Source organism: Ailuropoda melanoleuca, chromosome 4, assembly GCF_002007445.2.
Source record: "Ailuropoda melanoleuca isolate Jingjing chromosome 4, ASM200744v2, whole genome shotgun sequence".
NCBI lineage: Eukaryota > Metazoa > Chordata > Mammalia > Carnivora > Ursidae > Ailuropoda > Ailuropoda melanoleuca.
In genome coordinates, this window is record NC_048221.1 from 128,781,739 (window position 1) to 128,796,800 (window position 15,062).

At 39.4% G+C, this 15,062-nt stretch overlaps 1 protein-coding gene across 14 annotated transcripts in view; it reads left to right on the top strand.

The window, feature by feature from the left end:
- The window catches only part of LDAH (lipid droplet associated hydrolase), a 108,886-nt gene that overhangs the window by 33,818 nt on the left and 60,006 nt on the right, over positions 1 to 15,062 (top strand). For all 14 annotated transcript variants that reach the window (XR_004625076.1, XR_004625074.1, XR_004625075.1 and 11 more), the window contains one exon: positions 6,273 to 6,442. Coding sequence is in view for 7 of the 14 variants with exons in the window: in XM_034659853.1 (XP_034515744.1) it covers positions 6,273 to 6,442 (170 nt within the window). In the remaining 7 variants the exon portion in view is untranslated. The remainder of the gene's footprint in view (positions 1 to 6,272; positions 6,443 to 15,062) is intronic.

The following is a 15,062-nucleotide window of genomic DNA, read 5'->3' on the forward strand; positions in this document are numbered from 1 at the left end:
CTAGAAGTAGTGAAAATAACCTCAGGGTACTCATGTACACATCTTTCATGTAATGTAATGGTGATTAGGTCACATGTCTAATTCCTACATTCTTAACCTGGGTGAGAAGCTTTGTACTGAATTACCTAATGAGAGCAACGTTCAACTCCATTATCACAGTAAGCCCTTAAGTGAAGACAAAATCAAGCATTTGAACGGGAAGAGCAACTTTGAAAGTTGAAAATAGACTCAAAGGGTAACTATAGATCAGGGCTTCTGAAATTTTGGCAGGCATCAGAATCACCTGGAGGATTCATTAAAACAGATGAGTTGGTGTCACCCCAAGTTCTTGATTGAGTAGATGTGGGGTGGAATCTGAGAATTTATGTTTTTAACAAGTCCTCCCTGGAAATGTGGATGCTATTAGTCCTAGGACCATATTTTCAGAACCACTACCATAGATCTTGAGGAAAACCAGTTGAAATTATCTGTTGTGTGTCTGAATTTCTGGGAAATGTCTTTAGTTCTCGTTTTAAATTGACATCTTATTATTTATAACTTGGAGTATGCTTATTACTTAAGCTGCTGGTGTACTGTTAATAGCTTAGTAATTGGAGCCTGGTTCCTTTGCTACCTAATGAGAACAGTGCCATCTAGAGGCATTAGCCCAAAGGGCCACCAGAGGGCCAAAGGAAGCCAACCTACTAGGTTGTTACGTGTAGTACTGCAGGGGTCTACAAAGAAATAGACATTCCGGTCTCTGCCTTTTAGGTTAGTGACTTTCCATCTGTGTTCTGAGTAACCCAAAAGTTCTATGAAGGGCAGGTAGGGCTCTGGGCCCCACCAGCACCCTGATTCAGCCAGGCAGTTCCGCTTTCATCTGTTTTACATATTGGAGGCTATGTGTGCAAATGCATGCTATGGTAGATTGCTTTGGATAGGCAGGGCAGATAGATTACTCATCATCTAAGATTATTGCTCTAAAGTACAAGTTTTATGACATGCAAAATATGGTGTGAAAACTATGTAATCATTGAGAGAGAGGACATAAGCCATAACCACCCATCAAATGTTGAAAGTATGTTTTGCTTCATATTAGCACGTTAAAATTATGAACAGTTGGAAATAATATTCTAGTTGCACCACATCACAATCATAAATTGAATATAATTGGGAGAACAGATGTTCACCAATGTCAGGAGGGGGTGATTCAAGACACAAAAAAAAAGTGTGAAAAGAAAATGTGAGGAATTAGAAGTATAAACTCTTTCTGGCTTTGATTTACTATCGAGTCAGCTTACTTGACGGCAGATTCATTATCAACTATTTTAAGTCATTTTGTTCAAAAAGTGTAACATAAAAGCTAGAAATCACAGTGGTTTAGTTTCAGCTGATAAAACACTAACTAAAAAAGTGACACAGTCTTTCAACTAATGATGAATTTGGGTCATGCTTATCCAAAGAAACAATAAACCACTCCCAGTCCAGTATTCAAACAGAAGGAAAGAGAAAAACAGTCAGGTTTTCTCCCTTGCCAGGACCATGATTGGCAGAGGAACATGGAGGCAGAATGGAATGGCTAGAAGAGCCCAAGGCAGGGACAGTCCGTCAGTCAGTCTCTGGGGCTCACAGTCACTGAAAGTAAACAAGTCTCTAAGTAGGTGGGCAGAAACAGAAAAAACCAAAGGGTGGAGCAAGAAAAGAATTTAAGAGCCCAGCAAATTGTTAGAGGCTCAGGGAAGACAGAAGTGGGAAGCGCAGCAGGACTAAGGAGAGCAGCAGTGCAGTTAGTGTCCTGTCACACAGGCCGGCTTGCTGCCCCTGTCTTCGCAGGCCTCAGCATCTTCTCACGGCTCACATTAGCCGGGCCCAGACTCCGTGGTGATGTTCGGTGTCCTCCTTGATCTAGTTGCAGCCTTCCTTTCCAACCTCATTTGTTCCACCTCCCTATAAACCACAAACAGCCACAGAACTCATCACTGTCCAGAGTTACACCTCACACTTTTATGTCTTTGGCTTTTGTTATTTGCTAAGTCAATAAACATGATGTTCTCCTTGCTGAATTAATCTCTGTCTGTCTCTCTGTCTCTTTCTCTCTCATTTCCCGTATTTTCCCTGCTGAAATCGCTAGCAGAGCACTAGGTTTTGTCAGGTGGAAAGCATAATTTAATGAGCCTGGTTTTTAACCATCTATTTGGAGAATAATAATAATAATACAGTATTTTGTAAGGCATGTTTGGAGTTTACAAAGTTATGTTTGCTTGACAGCAGTTTGAGATAGGATGCCTGCCCCCCGCATGACCTAACCACAACCTGTGTTGCATGCCTTAAAAGCTAACATACTCGCACCAATGTTTAGATGCAAGGACCTTGCAGAAATACTTAGGGGGCCAGGGACAGTGGAGGCCTAAACTATGAGAGTACGCTTTCACATCAGCTTAGTAAACTCAGGGTACAGTCATGAAAGGAAGGCCTTTGGATCAGTGAATTAAATAAGCATAAAGAATTAGGGACAGTTCTCATCTACCCTTTCACTCATGTTTTGCATAAACCTAGATAAAGTCCTTTGGGGCGTTTGTATTCCACTGAGAGTAATGGAGTAGCAAATGGTAATTTCCCCTATAAAACTGATGTATGGTAGGTAGGATCATCATGTCACAGCATTCTTAAGTAAAATTTTTTCTTTTATTTTGAGAAAAAAAATTTAAATACAGAAAAGTACGAACAATATTGTAACAGTCCAAGATTCTGTTACTTGATTTTCTCTTCGTAGTTAACACTTTGCCATAATTGCCGTATTTGCCATAATTGCTTTAATATTTTCTGTTAATAAATAAAACAATACAGAAAAAGTTCCTTTTTTTTTTTTAAAGATTTTATTTATTTATTGGACAGAGAGAGACACAGCGAGAGAGGGAACACCAGCAGGGGGAGTGGGAGAGGGAGAAGCAGGCTTCCCGCTGAGCAGGGAGCCTGATACGGGGCTCGATCTCAGGACCCTGGGATCATCACCTGAGCCGAAGGCAGACACTTAACAGACTAAGCCACCCAGGTGCCCCAAATAGGGTCAGGTTCTAAAAGGCAATTGTCAGTAGCATATTTAAGACCATATCTTGATAAAGATTATTCCAAACATATTTAGTTGATTATAACTTGGAGTACCATATTTCTTCAGAAAGAATGGCTTAAGTAATTTCCATATTATTCTTCTGATTTTGGTACAATTGAATATAATACTTTTTTGTATTTTATGCAAAGTAAGCTAATGATTTCTAGCATTTTTCAGGGTATATTAAAATAATTACAGGCATGAAAATATATAGTGAAGTATATAGTCCTTTAACCTTTAGCTTTTTTTTTTTTTTTTTAAAGATTTTATTTTTATTTATTTATTCGACAGAGATAGAGACAGCCAGCGGGGGAGNGATTTTATTTATTTATTCGACAGAGATAGAGACAGCCAGCGAGAGAGGGAACACAAGCAGGGGGAGTGGGAGAGGAAGAAGCAGGCTCACAGCAGAAGAGCCCGATGTGGGGCTCGATCCCACAACGCCGGGATCACGCCCTGAGCCAAAGGCAGACGCCCAACCGCTGTGCCACCCAGGCGCCCCTAACCTTTAGCTTTTGCTAGTAAAATAATGCCCAGATAGCACACTTAATATTTGCTGTCATTATTATTTCTAGAAAGTGTTTTCTTCTCCTCTAACCTCATTACTACGGCAGACACTAGTAAGTAATGTCTTTATCTTGGAAGGCTGCTGAACAGTTCCCAGGGTTAAAGCCAGATTTACTTCTGAAATACTCATTTGATTAATCTTTTGAATTATAATGTTCATTAAAGTTCATCTGAAATATCTTTTAGAACCTTATTTCTGCTGTCAGTGAAGTTTTAAAATGTTCACTACATTTAGCTCATTTTCTTTCTCTTTGCACTATCCAAGTAAATGTTCTTAGTATATATCCAAGGGAGGACTTAAATGACAGGAATTGAAATGATAGCAGCCATAACTTTCATTTCTCTCACAATTTGTGCCAGACACTTGTGCTATGTGTTTTAAAAGTATTATGCTTACACTCTTAGGAGGCTAGAATTATTATCTCTGTTACAGATAAGAGGACACTGAAGCCAGGTTAAAAGATTTGTCCTAGGGGCGCCTGGGTGGCACAGCGGTTAAGCATCTGCCTTCGGCTAAGGGCATGATCCTGGCATTATGGGATTGAGCCCCACATCGGGCTCCTCTGCTGTGAGCCTGCTTCTTCCTCTCCCACTCCCCCTGCTTGTGTTCCCTCTCTCGCTGGCTGTCTCTATCTCTGTCGAATAAATAAATAAAATCTTTAAAAAAAAAAAAAAAGATTTGTCCTAGCCACCAAGTTAATAAGGTGCTCAGCTGGGATTTAGACCCAGATTTATCTTGTCTCCAACACCCATGATATTATCACACCATGCTGTCCCAATGAAAGAAAGATTTTGACATTTTCAAACATTATGTATTCTGAAAAATACAGGATTTTGTTTGCAGGTATTATAGGTGTTTGTTTTGGGGTATCTAAGAATAATATGATCCCTTCTGGGTGGAGTGATCAGAGCAAATAAACTGAGAAGGGAGCATAAAGTACTCAAGTGTAATAGTCAATGAACATTTGCATTTGGAGCTATCAGGGACCCTACCAAAGTCAGAGTTCCGGACTCTCTCTCTTCCCCATTCTGTTTTATGCTGAACTTCCTTGTTAAATGGAGAATGGATTCTAGCTGACCTAGGAAGAAGGATTTAGGCAGAGCACATCTTACCTGAGAGATCAGTAATACCATGGAAAAAAGGTCTTCAGTAACTGTATGCCAGGCACTGGGGGACAGAGATAAACAAGACATAAATTGTAAAGTAGGAATATATTAGGAGTAGTGTGGTAAGATAAACATGAGCTATTGGGCGACCTGAAAGGAAGGCTACTTTACTCCGTAACCACGGAATCATAGAATGGCTTCTCAGAAGAGATAACACTTGTTGGGAGTTTGAAGGCTGAAGAGGAGTTAGCCAGATTAACAAGGGGAGCTGAGCACCGAAGGAAATGGAAACAGCACACACAGATAAAACCAAAGAGCGGTCCTTCGCAATGAGTTCTGGGTACCTTTCAAATGAGCTGCATTGTGGTGCATTACAGTTCACATCAGTAACTTGTAGGAGTTGAAGCCAAGAAATTTACTTTCCAGTAATTCAAACTTTAATAAACAATTTACCACCTTGTGGTATTTTGAAATATTACAGGTGCGTAGGGAAAACCTATTGAAATTTCCCGTATTTCTAGAATAGCAGAGCAGACAGCATGCTCAGAGCCTGTCCAGTGAGTTCATTTTTTCCACTTCACGTTAATATTTACTGTGTGCTAGCCACAGAGGACACAGAGGAAAAGGTGGACCTTGCCTCCAAGGAGCTCACAGGCTACGAGAGGAAATAAACAGACAATTATAAAGTATGATAAAGTGCTCTAATAAGAGTGGAGAGGACTGGTTAAGCACAAAGGGAGGCTCATTCATTTTTCTTGGAGATTAGCTAGATAAAGTTTTAATTAGCTCTTGAAGACTTCAGAAGACAGTTCATTTATGAAAGGAAGAAAGGATATTTCAGGTTAAGACTGCTGGTTAAAAGGAACAATTTACAACATTTCTCCTTAAGCCCTCAGTCCAAGTTCTTCAACAAACAAAGATTATCTAAAATAATGAAGCCATGTCATGGGTTTTCTTAGTTGTCTATTAATAATATAAAATAGCCTAACCAGCGGTTCTCAGTGTGTGGTCCTGGGACCAGCAATATTAGCACCTCCTGAAACTTAGAAATTCTTGGGCCCCAGACCTACTGAATCAGGGAGTTTGGTGGCGGGGCCCAGCAGTTATTGCTTTCCTAAGTCCTGCAGAGGATTCTGATACATGATCAAGTTGAGAGCTAGTGGCCGAAGCTAACAGTAGTTCATGGACTAGTTGAAAGTTCGTGGACTTTGAGGACAGAGACCTGGGTTTGAATCTCACTGTTCTCACTTCATAGGTGTGTGACTATCAGTCTATCACTTAATGTCTGTGAGCTCTAGGATTTTCATCTATCAAATGAAAATAATACTTCCCTTCCAGGGCTGTTGTGAAGACTTGTTGATATAATTTAAGTAAAGTGTTGAACACTGTAGCTAGCACATTGTAGGCTTTAAATAAATGGGAACTACTGTTGTTATTTTTTAGATAGTTTTCCCAGTGAATTTATTACTTTCCCATATTGAGTGAAAATTATTCATATTTTTGCTTTTAGATTCAAATGCTCAAGAAATTAATGACATCTATGGACTACAAGGTCAAGTGGAACACAAGCTAGCTTTCCTGAGAACTCATGTGCCAAAGGAAGTAAAACTTGTGGTCATTGGCCATTCAATAGGCTGCCATTTTAACCTTGAGATTTTGAAGCTTGCTCCTGAGCTCCCAGTAAGTATACCTCAGGAGGTGACTGTAGGTGCTAGATCATGCACTTGCACAAATCCTCCTCAGCTTTCCTTCCCTCTTTTGTCTCTTGTTTAATTGATAAATAGAACAGAGAAGGGGATATTTGGTAGCTGCCTTTCTCTTTATCCATGTTACTTTGGGCCTGTGTGAGTGTATGTTCATGCAATTTCCATGTGTTTCAAAAAATAGTACTGAAGGAGGTAAAAATTTTCCAGATGAATGACATTTAATCTAGGGTTATCTGGAATTCTGAAGTTGCATGTAACTTGTCATTTATAAGGGAATATTTAAGAGTAGTCACCAGCTAAGACCTAGACAAGAATCTGTCTTTATTGAGAGAATATCTTGCAAATGTTCATGCCTCCTTTCGAAAGGAAGAAAATGTATCATCATCTTCATCATCATCAGTAAGCAAACAGCTGTCCTAACGGAACACTAAATCTTTATTTAGTCATAAGCCTGGATCCTTCTCCATTCTATAGGTTGGTAGCCTTTTGGAGACATTCATTCATTCGTCCACAAGTGATTGGGTGCCACTGGGTGTCAGATACTAAGTGAGATACTGGAGACACACAAACCTATTTAAAGTGCCCAAGAAAGCTAGTTAGCCAGAAGAGACTTCAAAATAAAACAGAAACTCATACTCTGGGGTGCCTGGGTGGCTCGGTCATTGAGCGTCTGACTTCGGCTCAGGGCGTGATCCCACGGTCCTGGAATCAAGCCCCGCATTGGGCTCCCTGCTCTGCTGGGAGCCTGCTTCTTCCTCCCCCACTCCCCCTGCCTGTGTTCCCTCTCTCGCTGGCTCTCTCTCTCTCTGTCAAAGAAAGAAAGAAAGAGAGAGTGAGAGAAAGAGAGAGAGAGAGAGAGAGAGAGAAAGAAAGAAAGAAAGAAAGAAAGAAAGAAGGAAAGAAAGAAACTCATACTCTCACTAACGTGTGCCATTGAAAGGATCTATTGAATACATGCAGTTCACAACATAAATTATTTCTTGATTCAGCAGACACATATTAAACACTGGCCATGTGTCAGGCCCTGAGCTGTGTTTTGAGGACATCCCAGTGAATAAGACAGTCTTTGAGGTAAGAGAGTTCAGAGTCTAATGGAGGAAACACAGTAACCATGGGTCTGATCACTACTGTGTAGGAGCATGAGGGAGCGCTGTTTAACTTTGTAATCTGAATGCAAGACAGGAAGTGATTCCTTCCTGGAATCACTGTGTCCTAGGATTTTGACTTTTCTCGTTCTATGTGATAAAAATCTCAAGAGGAGTTTCGGAGCTCCCTGAAAATTTTCTTCTACTTCTACCAGCTTGGCACACTGAGGTCTCACTCATAATTGCCCTTAGGAAATGTACAACTGTAGCCTTCCTGGGTGTGGTTTTTAACCAAATGGAGGTTGTTAATTTTCCCTTATTGGGTATAAGAAAATGTATTTTTCATTTCTAAGTGTGATTTCAATAAATTCAGGATTGCTTTCTATTCACTGTATTATTGTTTCTACTCTTTTTTTCCATAGAAAAGATGTCTTAATTGGAAAGGAAACTTTATTTTTGTTTTTAGCATTTTGCATGGCTTCTGATCTTTTTTGTGCCTTCTAAATCTCCTCTAGTACTGTGTGACGAGGTTACCTTCTTTACAGTGCCCAGCCCTGCCATTCCATGTTCTGTCTGCACAGTTGCCACAAGCCGTGGCTCTAGAGCCAAGACACCTGGGTTCATATACTTGCTGTGTATTTTGTCTGCGTGACCTGGGACAAGTTATTGAGTATCTCTGTATCTCCGTTTCCTCATCTGTGAAATGGGAATAATATTATGTTCTCCAAGGGAGAATTAAGAATGGTGTCTTGGCCTTAGAAGTTCCCTAATAGGTATTAGTTGTTATTATGATGATGGAAATTACAGTGGAATCATCGGCTCAGTCACTAGGTTAAGTACCGTATTTGTTATCTACAGCTGTGCAACAAATTGCCCCACAGTGTAATGATGTCAAACCATACACATTTATTCTCTCACAGTTTCTGTGGGTCTGGGATCTGGCCACAACTTAGCTGGGTCCTGTGCTTCAGGGTATCTCATAAGACTGTAATCAAGGTGTCTTCCAGGACTGTAGTCTCATCTGAAGATTTGAATTGAGAAGGGTGTGCTTGCTTTCTTAGCTCACTCACATGGTTGTGGGCAGGACTCTGTTCCTTGAGGGTTGTTGGACTGAGGGGCTTGGTCCATCAGTGGCACTGGGGTGGAGACCACCCTCAGTTCTTTAACACACAGGTCTTTCTAACTTGCCTCATTAGAGCAAGTATGGTTGAAGAGCCCGAGAAAGTCTGCTGGCAAGATGGAAGTCACAGACTATCACCTAATTACAGAAATAATATCCCATTACTTATGCAGTATTCCATTTGTTAGAAGTCCATAGGTCCAGTCCCCACTCAAGAGGAGGAGATTACACTGGAGTGTGAACATTAGAAAGTGAGGACCATGTCAGAAGCTGCCTACCCCACCACTGCTACACTTAGTATTTCACCTGTGTGGGCTACAACCAAGCATGTAGATACACAGATACATATAAAGTGTAGTACACAGATACATATAAAGTGTATCCAATAAAATGTAGCAAACTGATATGAAATACAGTCTGGGGTTATTAGTTATCCCAGGTGTTTTAAAAACTTAAAGGAAAAAAAAACTTCCGAAGGAAAGAGTACTTGCATGTGTGAAATAATAACAACATTACGATTTGTGATGTTTAATTTTATGTGTCAACGGGACCAGGCTAAGGGACAGCTAGGTAGCTGGTGAAACGTTTCTCAGTCTTTGAGGATATTTCCAGAAGAGACTAGCATTTGAATCAGCAGACAGAGAAAAGATTTGCTCTCACCATTGTGAGCAGGCATCCTCCAATCCAATGAGGTCCCAAATAAAAACTCAGGAAAAGGGGATTCTCTCTCTTTCTCCCTCTTCTTGAGCCAATACATCCATCTTTTCTTGCCCTCTGACATTGGAGCTCTGGGTTTGCTGGCCTTTGACTCTAGGACTTAAACCATCGGCTCCTCATGTTCTGAGGCCTTCAAACTCAGACTGAATCATACCACTGGCTTTCCTGGTTCCCAGCTTGCAGATGGCATGTTGTGGGACTTTTTGGCTTCCATAATCATGTGAGCCAATTCCTATAATAAATCTCCTTTCATATATATGCATACTTGTATATCCTATTGGTTCTTTTTCTCTGGGGAACCCTGACAAATACACTATTCTATAAACACAGGGAAGAAAATATTCATATCTGAGTCCTTCACAGTCTATTAACTTAATCACTGATCTGTCTTTTCGGTTTTTGTTTGCTTCCCTTTGATTCTGCGTGTAATGTATAGTTTCTCTTGTGCACTTTTGTGAACAGTTGTTCAGCACATTTGTTTTGAACCCATCTCTCCTAGCCCTCCTTTTTGGCGTGCACTCACATGTCTATTGGGAAAGAAGTACAATGCATCTTAAGGTTTATGCAGCTTCTTATAGCTCGTTTCGCTTTAGAGCTTTCTAATTATTGCTCTTCTTCCAGGTGTTCTCGCCCTTGCAGGAACCGTGGTGAAAAGGGGAAAGGGAAATGAAACATGAGCGTAACATAGTCTGTTTGTGGAGGTATAATGCAATACTGCGATTATAGAGTTTTCAGAGAGATGTGAAACTGTGTTTTCTTAAAAAGGGTGTTTTCTAGAAAATAATGCGTGCAATAAATTATCCATAGATTTCACCCAGGGAGGAGGGTGAACATCTGTATGATTTTTTTTTATTATTATACAAAAGCTTTGTCTGGTTTCAATTAACTGCATTGTTGAAGTCCCCCCACCCCTCTTTAAACACCTGGCCCAGTTAATATCAGTGGTGTGATCCCTGCTGAAGTGTTGAAATTTCAGTGTCTCTGGGCTACTCTAAGACGGCACAGTGCCTGCATGCCTGAAGTTAGCATGACACGCTCCATTTAAGATGCGTTTGACAATCAAATCAGTTTGTGTAAGCCAGAGTGTTGCAATCCCTAATCATTTTGCCAAAAATAAGTTAGCTGTTATGTTTTATAACATATGAAGTGTGATAATAAGAAACTTGTGTTTCCATCTCTTCTGTTATTTTTACTGGAATATTTGACTCCCATAAGATTTTGAAGACATATGTGTAGTTTAGTAGCTGGTTTATTTGGTTTTATTTTGGTTCAGTTCTTTACAATATTTTTATAACTAATTATAGGAAACTTTGGTCTTAAAATCATTTTAAGAGCCTTATTGCATACTTTAGACATATTATCTGACCTATATTTTAACATACTAAAAAAAATTGGCTCTTTTAAAAATCTGGTATTAAAATTTTTTGTTTCTTTAAGCAAATTTGGTACATAGAATTATAGAAATTCTTCCTATGTTTTGACAGTAATGTCCAGTAATAAAGAATCTAAAAAGAAGCCTGAGAAAATAGGTAACTGAAAGACTGTTAAATAGTAGCTATCATGACTTGTGATAACATAGTTTTAGACTCATAGGATCTTAAAACTGAGATGGGGTTTAGAAGCAGTCTCGTCCCATCTTTCATTTCACGGATGAGAACTGAGAGCAAAGTGCCTTGCCAGGATGCAGCTTCAGCTCTGTCTGAATCCAGGGGTGGGGTACAGTTATATTAGCTGTGGGTATAAAGAGAGTCTAAGAAGATACTTGACGGCTCTTTCAAACTTCGGATGGTAGCAGAGCCTGCAGATAGCACAGTGTACTCCCAAACTAGACGCAGCGAGCTTCATGCAGTCCGTTATGCTGCAGCTCAAGTGACAGGAGATCCCACGAGTGCTGCTTTAGTAATTGGGGGCTGGAGGTGGGGTAACTGGAATAAAAAAATGGTAGTCTTATCCCCACTATTTAGAATCTTCTTTCAACATTGGTCCTCTGTATGTTAAAAATGTGCTGTCTGATTTTGCCAGTAAACTGTTCACATAAAGTTCAAGGTTGGAAGTTGAAAGGCCTTGATTCTTAAGTGAACTCTGCACTGAGTTGTGAGATGAACCTCAAGTAATTTTACTTTTATTTTCCTCTAAGTATTTATATAGCATTTTATGAAAACACTTTGTTCTTTCCAGCGATAACAGATCCTTCAAAAACTTAATTTTTTATATCATTTGGCCTTTCTTGGGGAAAATGCACAATAACATAGAGCTTCCTTTGTCTGTCTGTCTGGTTGGCAAAAATATCTCCTCTCTAAATGAAATTTCCAGATTACTTAAACTCACTTTTTTAAGCACCAAACACTTTTATTCAGTTGGATAAAAATTTGTCTAAAATACATTATTTACTTATCTATCTTCTTCAACAATGCATATTGATTGTGGAGAAATTAGTGATTCAAGGACATCATTTTGATAATGTTATCATACTACAATAAAATATGGTCAAAGAGATTTTGCCTATGTCCTGAAATTTCTTAGATGATAGTGCCTTTTAAAAAAACAGACTTCTCTTGTCTATTTATTTTATAGTTTCTTTGTCTTCTCCCTCAGTGCTAGGTTCCACTTCTCTTCCCTACTTATAGTTTGTTATTATAATTTGCTGCTAGTAGAGAAAACAGATAATCATGTTAGAATTTTGTCTCAAGTAAGAATGAACAGGTCTTAAATGCATACACAAGAGTAAAATCGATGAAATTAACTATAAGGATTTTGTTATTGCTCGGAGCTTTTTTGTTTGTTTCTTTTGGGTCCCCAGGGGCGTTTTAGATACTCAAAGTCTGAGAGACTCAAAACACACTGCAGGTACAGCTGAGAAGCTTGAAAAATTTTACTGAAAGAGTTAAAATAGCATGTTAGATCATGTGTGTGTTGATTTAGGAGTACATTTTGTCTACAGTAGGGAAAAAAATAAAATCAAATATTCTGTGAACAATGAGATTATTTAGACCGTGGTGCACTTACACTATTCTGATGAACCCTCTTGTCTGCAGTCAAAGTTAGATATACTTGTAATTAACATTCATGTAACATCACTGCATTGTGTATGACAGGCAAGACAAACTGGAAAGAGGGGAAACAATAGGAGATCATTCATATGTCAAAGTAACTGTTGTCAGAGTCCTGTCCCTAGATTAACTGATAAGAAATGGAAGGCAAAATGAGGAAGTACCATAAGACTCTGAATATTTTGAAGAAAGAGATGGCTCCTTACTGGGAAGATCAGGAAAAGCTTCATGACTTATTTTGCTTAGCATTATCTCCTCCAGCCCCATCCATGTTGCAGCAAATGTTGAGAAATCAGTCTTTTTGATGGCTGAGTAATATTACATTGTATATTGGATCACATCTTCTTAATCCATTCATCTGTTGAAGGGCATCTCGGCTCCTTCCACAATTTAGCTATTGTGGACAATGCTGTTATGAACATTGGGTGCATATGGCCCTTCTCTTCACTACGTCTGTATCTTTGGGGTAAATACCCAGTAGTGCAATTGCTGGGTCATAGGGTAGCTCAATTTTTAACTTTTTAAGGGACCTCCACACTGTTTTCCAAAGTGGCTACACCAACTTGCATTCCCACCAACAGTGTAAGAGGTATCCCCTTTCTCCACATCCTCTCCGACATTTGTTGTTTCCTGCCTTGTCAATTTTTGCCGTTCTAACTGGCGTAAGGTGGTATCTCAGTGTGGTTTTGATTTGAATTTCCCTGATGGCTAATGATTTTGAACACTTTTTCATGTGTTTTTAGCCATTTGTATGTTTTCATTGGAAAAGTGTCTGTTCATATCTTCTCCCATTTTTGAGGAGATTATGCTAAGTGAAGTAAGTCAAGCAGAGAAAGACAATTATCATATGGTTTCACTCATTTATGGAACATAAGAAGTAAGAAGATTGGTAGGAGAAGGAAAGGAAGAATGAAGGGGGGGTAAAGAGAAGGGGGAATGAACCATGAGAGACTGTGGACTCTGGGAAACAAACTGAGGGCTTCAGAGGGGAGGGGGGTGGGGATTGGGATAGGCCGGTTGATGGGTATTAAGGAGGGTACATATTGCATGGTGCACTGTGTGTTATACGCAAATAATGAATCATGGAACACTACATCAAAAACTAAGGATATACTGTATGGTGACCAACATAACATAATAAAAAATTATTATTAAAAAGAAAAAGCTTCATGAAGAGCTGGTATTTGAGCAGGGAAGGCTGAGTCAATACTTAGAAGTGTTTAGAAGTAGAGAGTTTGATGTGTTGGTGGTAGGGGGTTGTTATATATGCTCAGCTGTGGGAACAGTATGAAAAAAATGGTTTTTATCACTGGACACATGAAAAGAGCAGTGAGTGGTCTGATTTGGATGTAGCCTAGTGTGCATGGAGGGAACAGCAGGATGTAAGAACCTAGGCTGATAGAAGTGGGGACAAGGAATTTTGGACTAGGGGATGTGGACTCTATTTCCTGGACAGTACGGAGCCACTGAGGGACCTGCGATGATAATAGTCCTGAATCAGATATATTAGTCTCTCAGCAAAAAGGAGAGTGAATTGGAGAGAGAGTGTAGAATTAGAAGCTAACAACCAGGTGATCAGCAAGTTATTANATGATAATAGTCCTGAATCAGATATATTAGTCTCTCAGCAAAAAGGAGAGTGAATTGGAGAGAGAGTGTAGAGTGTAGAATTAGAAGCTAACAACCAGGTGATCAGCAAGTTATTACTAGTTCAGATGAGAAGTAATGAAGATGGTATTTGGGATTTGCCAAGGGAAATTGTCAAGAGAAAACAGGAACAGGTCATAGACGTATATTAGGAGAATGACTTTATTTGATAGAAAGGATGGCGAAGAAGAGGAAGAGGCAAAACATATAGTAATTTTCCAGACTAATGACTACATTAGTCCATTAGTGGATTCTGAAGTCACCGCAATGGGTTGCAACCAGTGGCTCAGTCAAGATAGGGTACACGTGCTACAGTAACACAGTGTCAGTAACTTTTAACAACAAAGATTTATTTATTGCTCATGATACAAGGCTTTTGAGGGTTGGCTGTCCCATGTAGTTGTCACCGTGCACTCCTCTAGAATCCGGATTGATGGAGTAGCTTCTGTCTGGCATATTTCAGTCTCATGGCAGAAGATAAAAAGGAAATAATGAACCACCCACTGCATCTTAAAACCTCTGCCTGGAGGTAACATTTGTCACCCTTCGCACAGCATTGCACAGAGCAAGTTACATGACCAAGTCTGCCATCAAGGAGTCTGCAAAGTGTCATCCTCCTCAGAGCAGAGAAGCATATGATTGTGAACAATAAAATAGCATTTTTAAATATATATTAGAGTAAAATAGAAAATATTAGAGTGGATTGAATTGTGAAACTTCTGTTTCACTCTTTGTGGGGTGTGTTGATTACCCTAGATTACAATGTAGAGAATATATCTTACTGTGGATCAAGGTAAAAAAAAAAAAAGAAAAAAAATGAAAGCCATTACCCTAGATTAGTGTACACACTACATCTTTCTTGATGTTCTCCTTTCTCTTCTTTTAGCATATGGTAAATTAAAGATGGCCACAGATTCTTTACCAGTCTTCTCTCAAGGGGTGAAGTCTCTTTCCCTCCTCTCTTTTTTTTTTTTT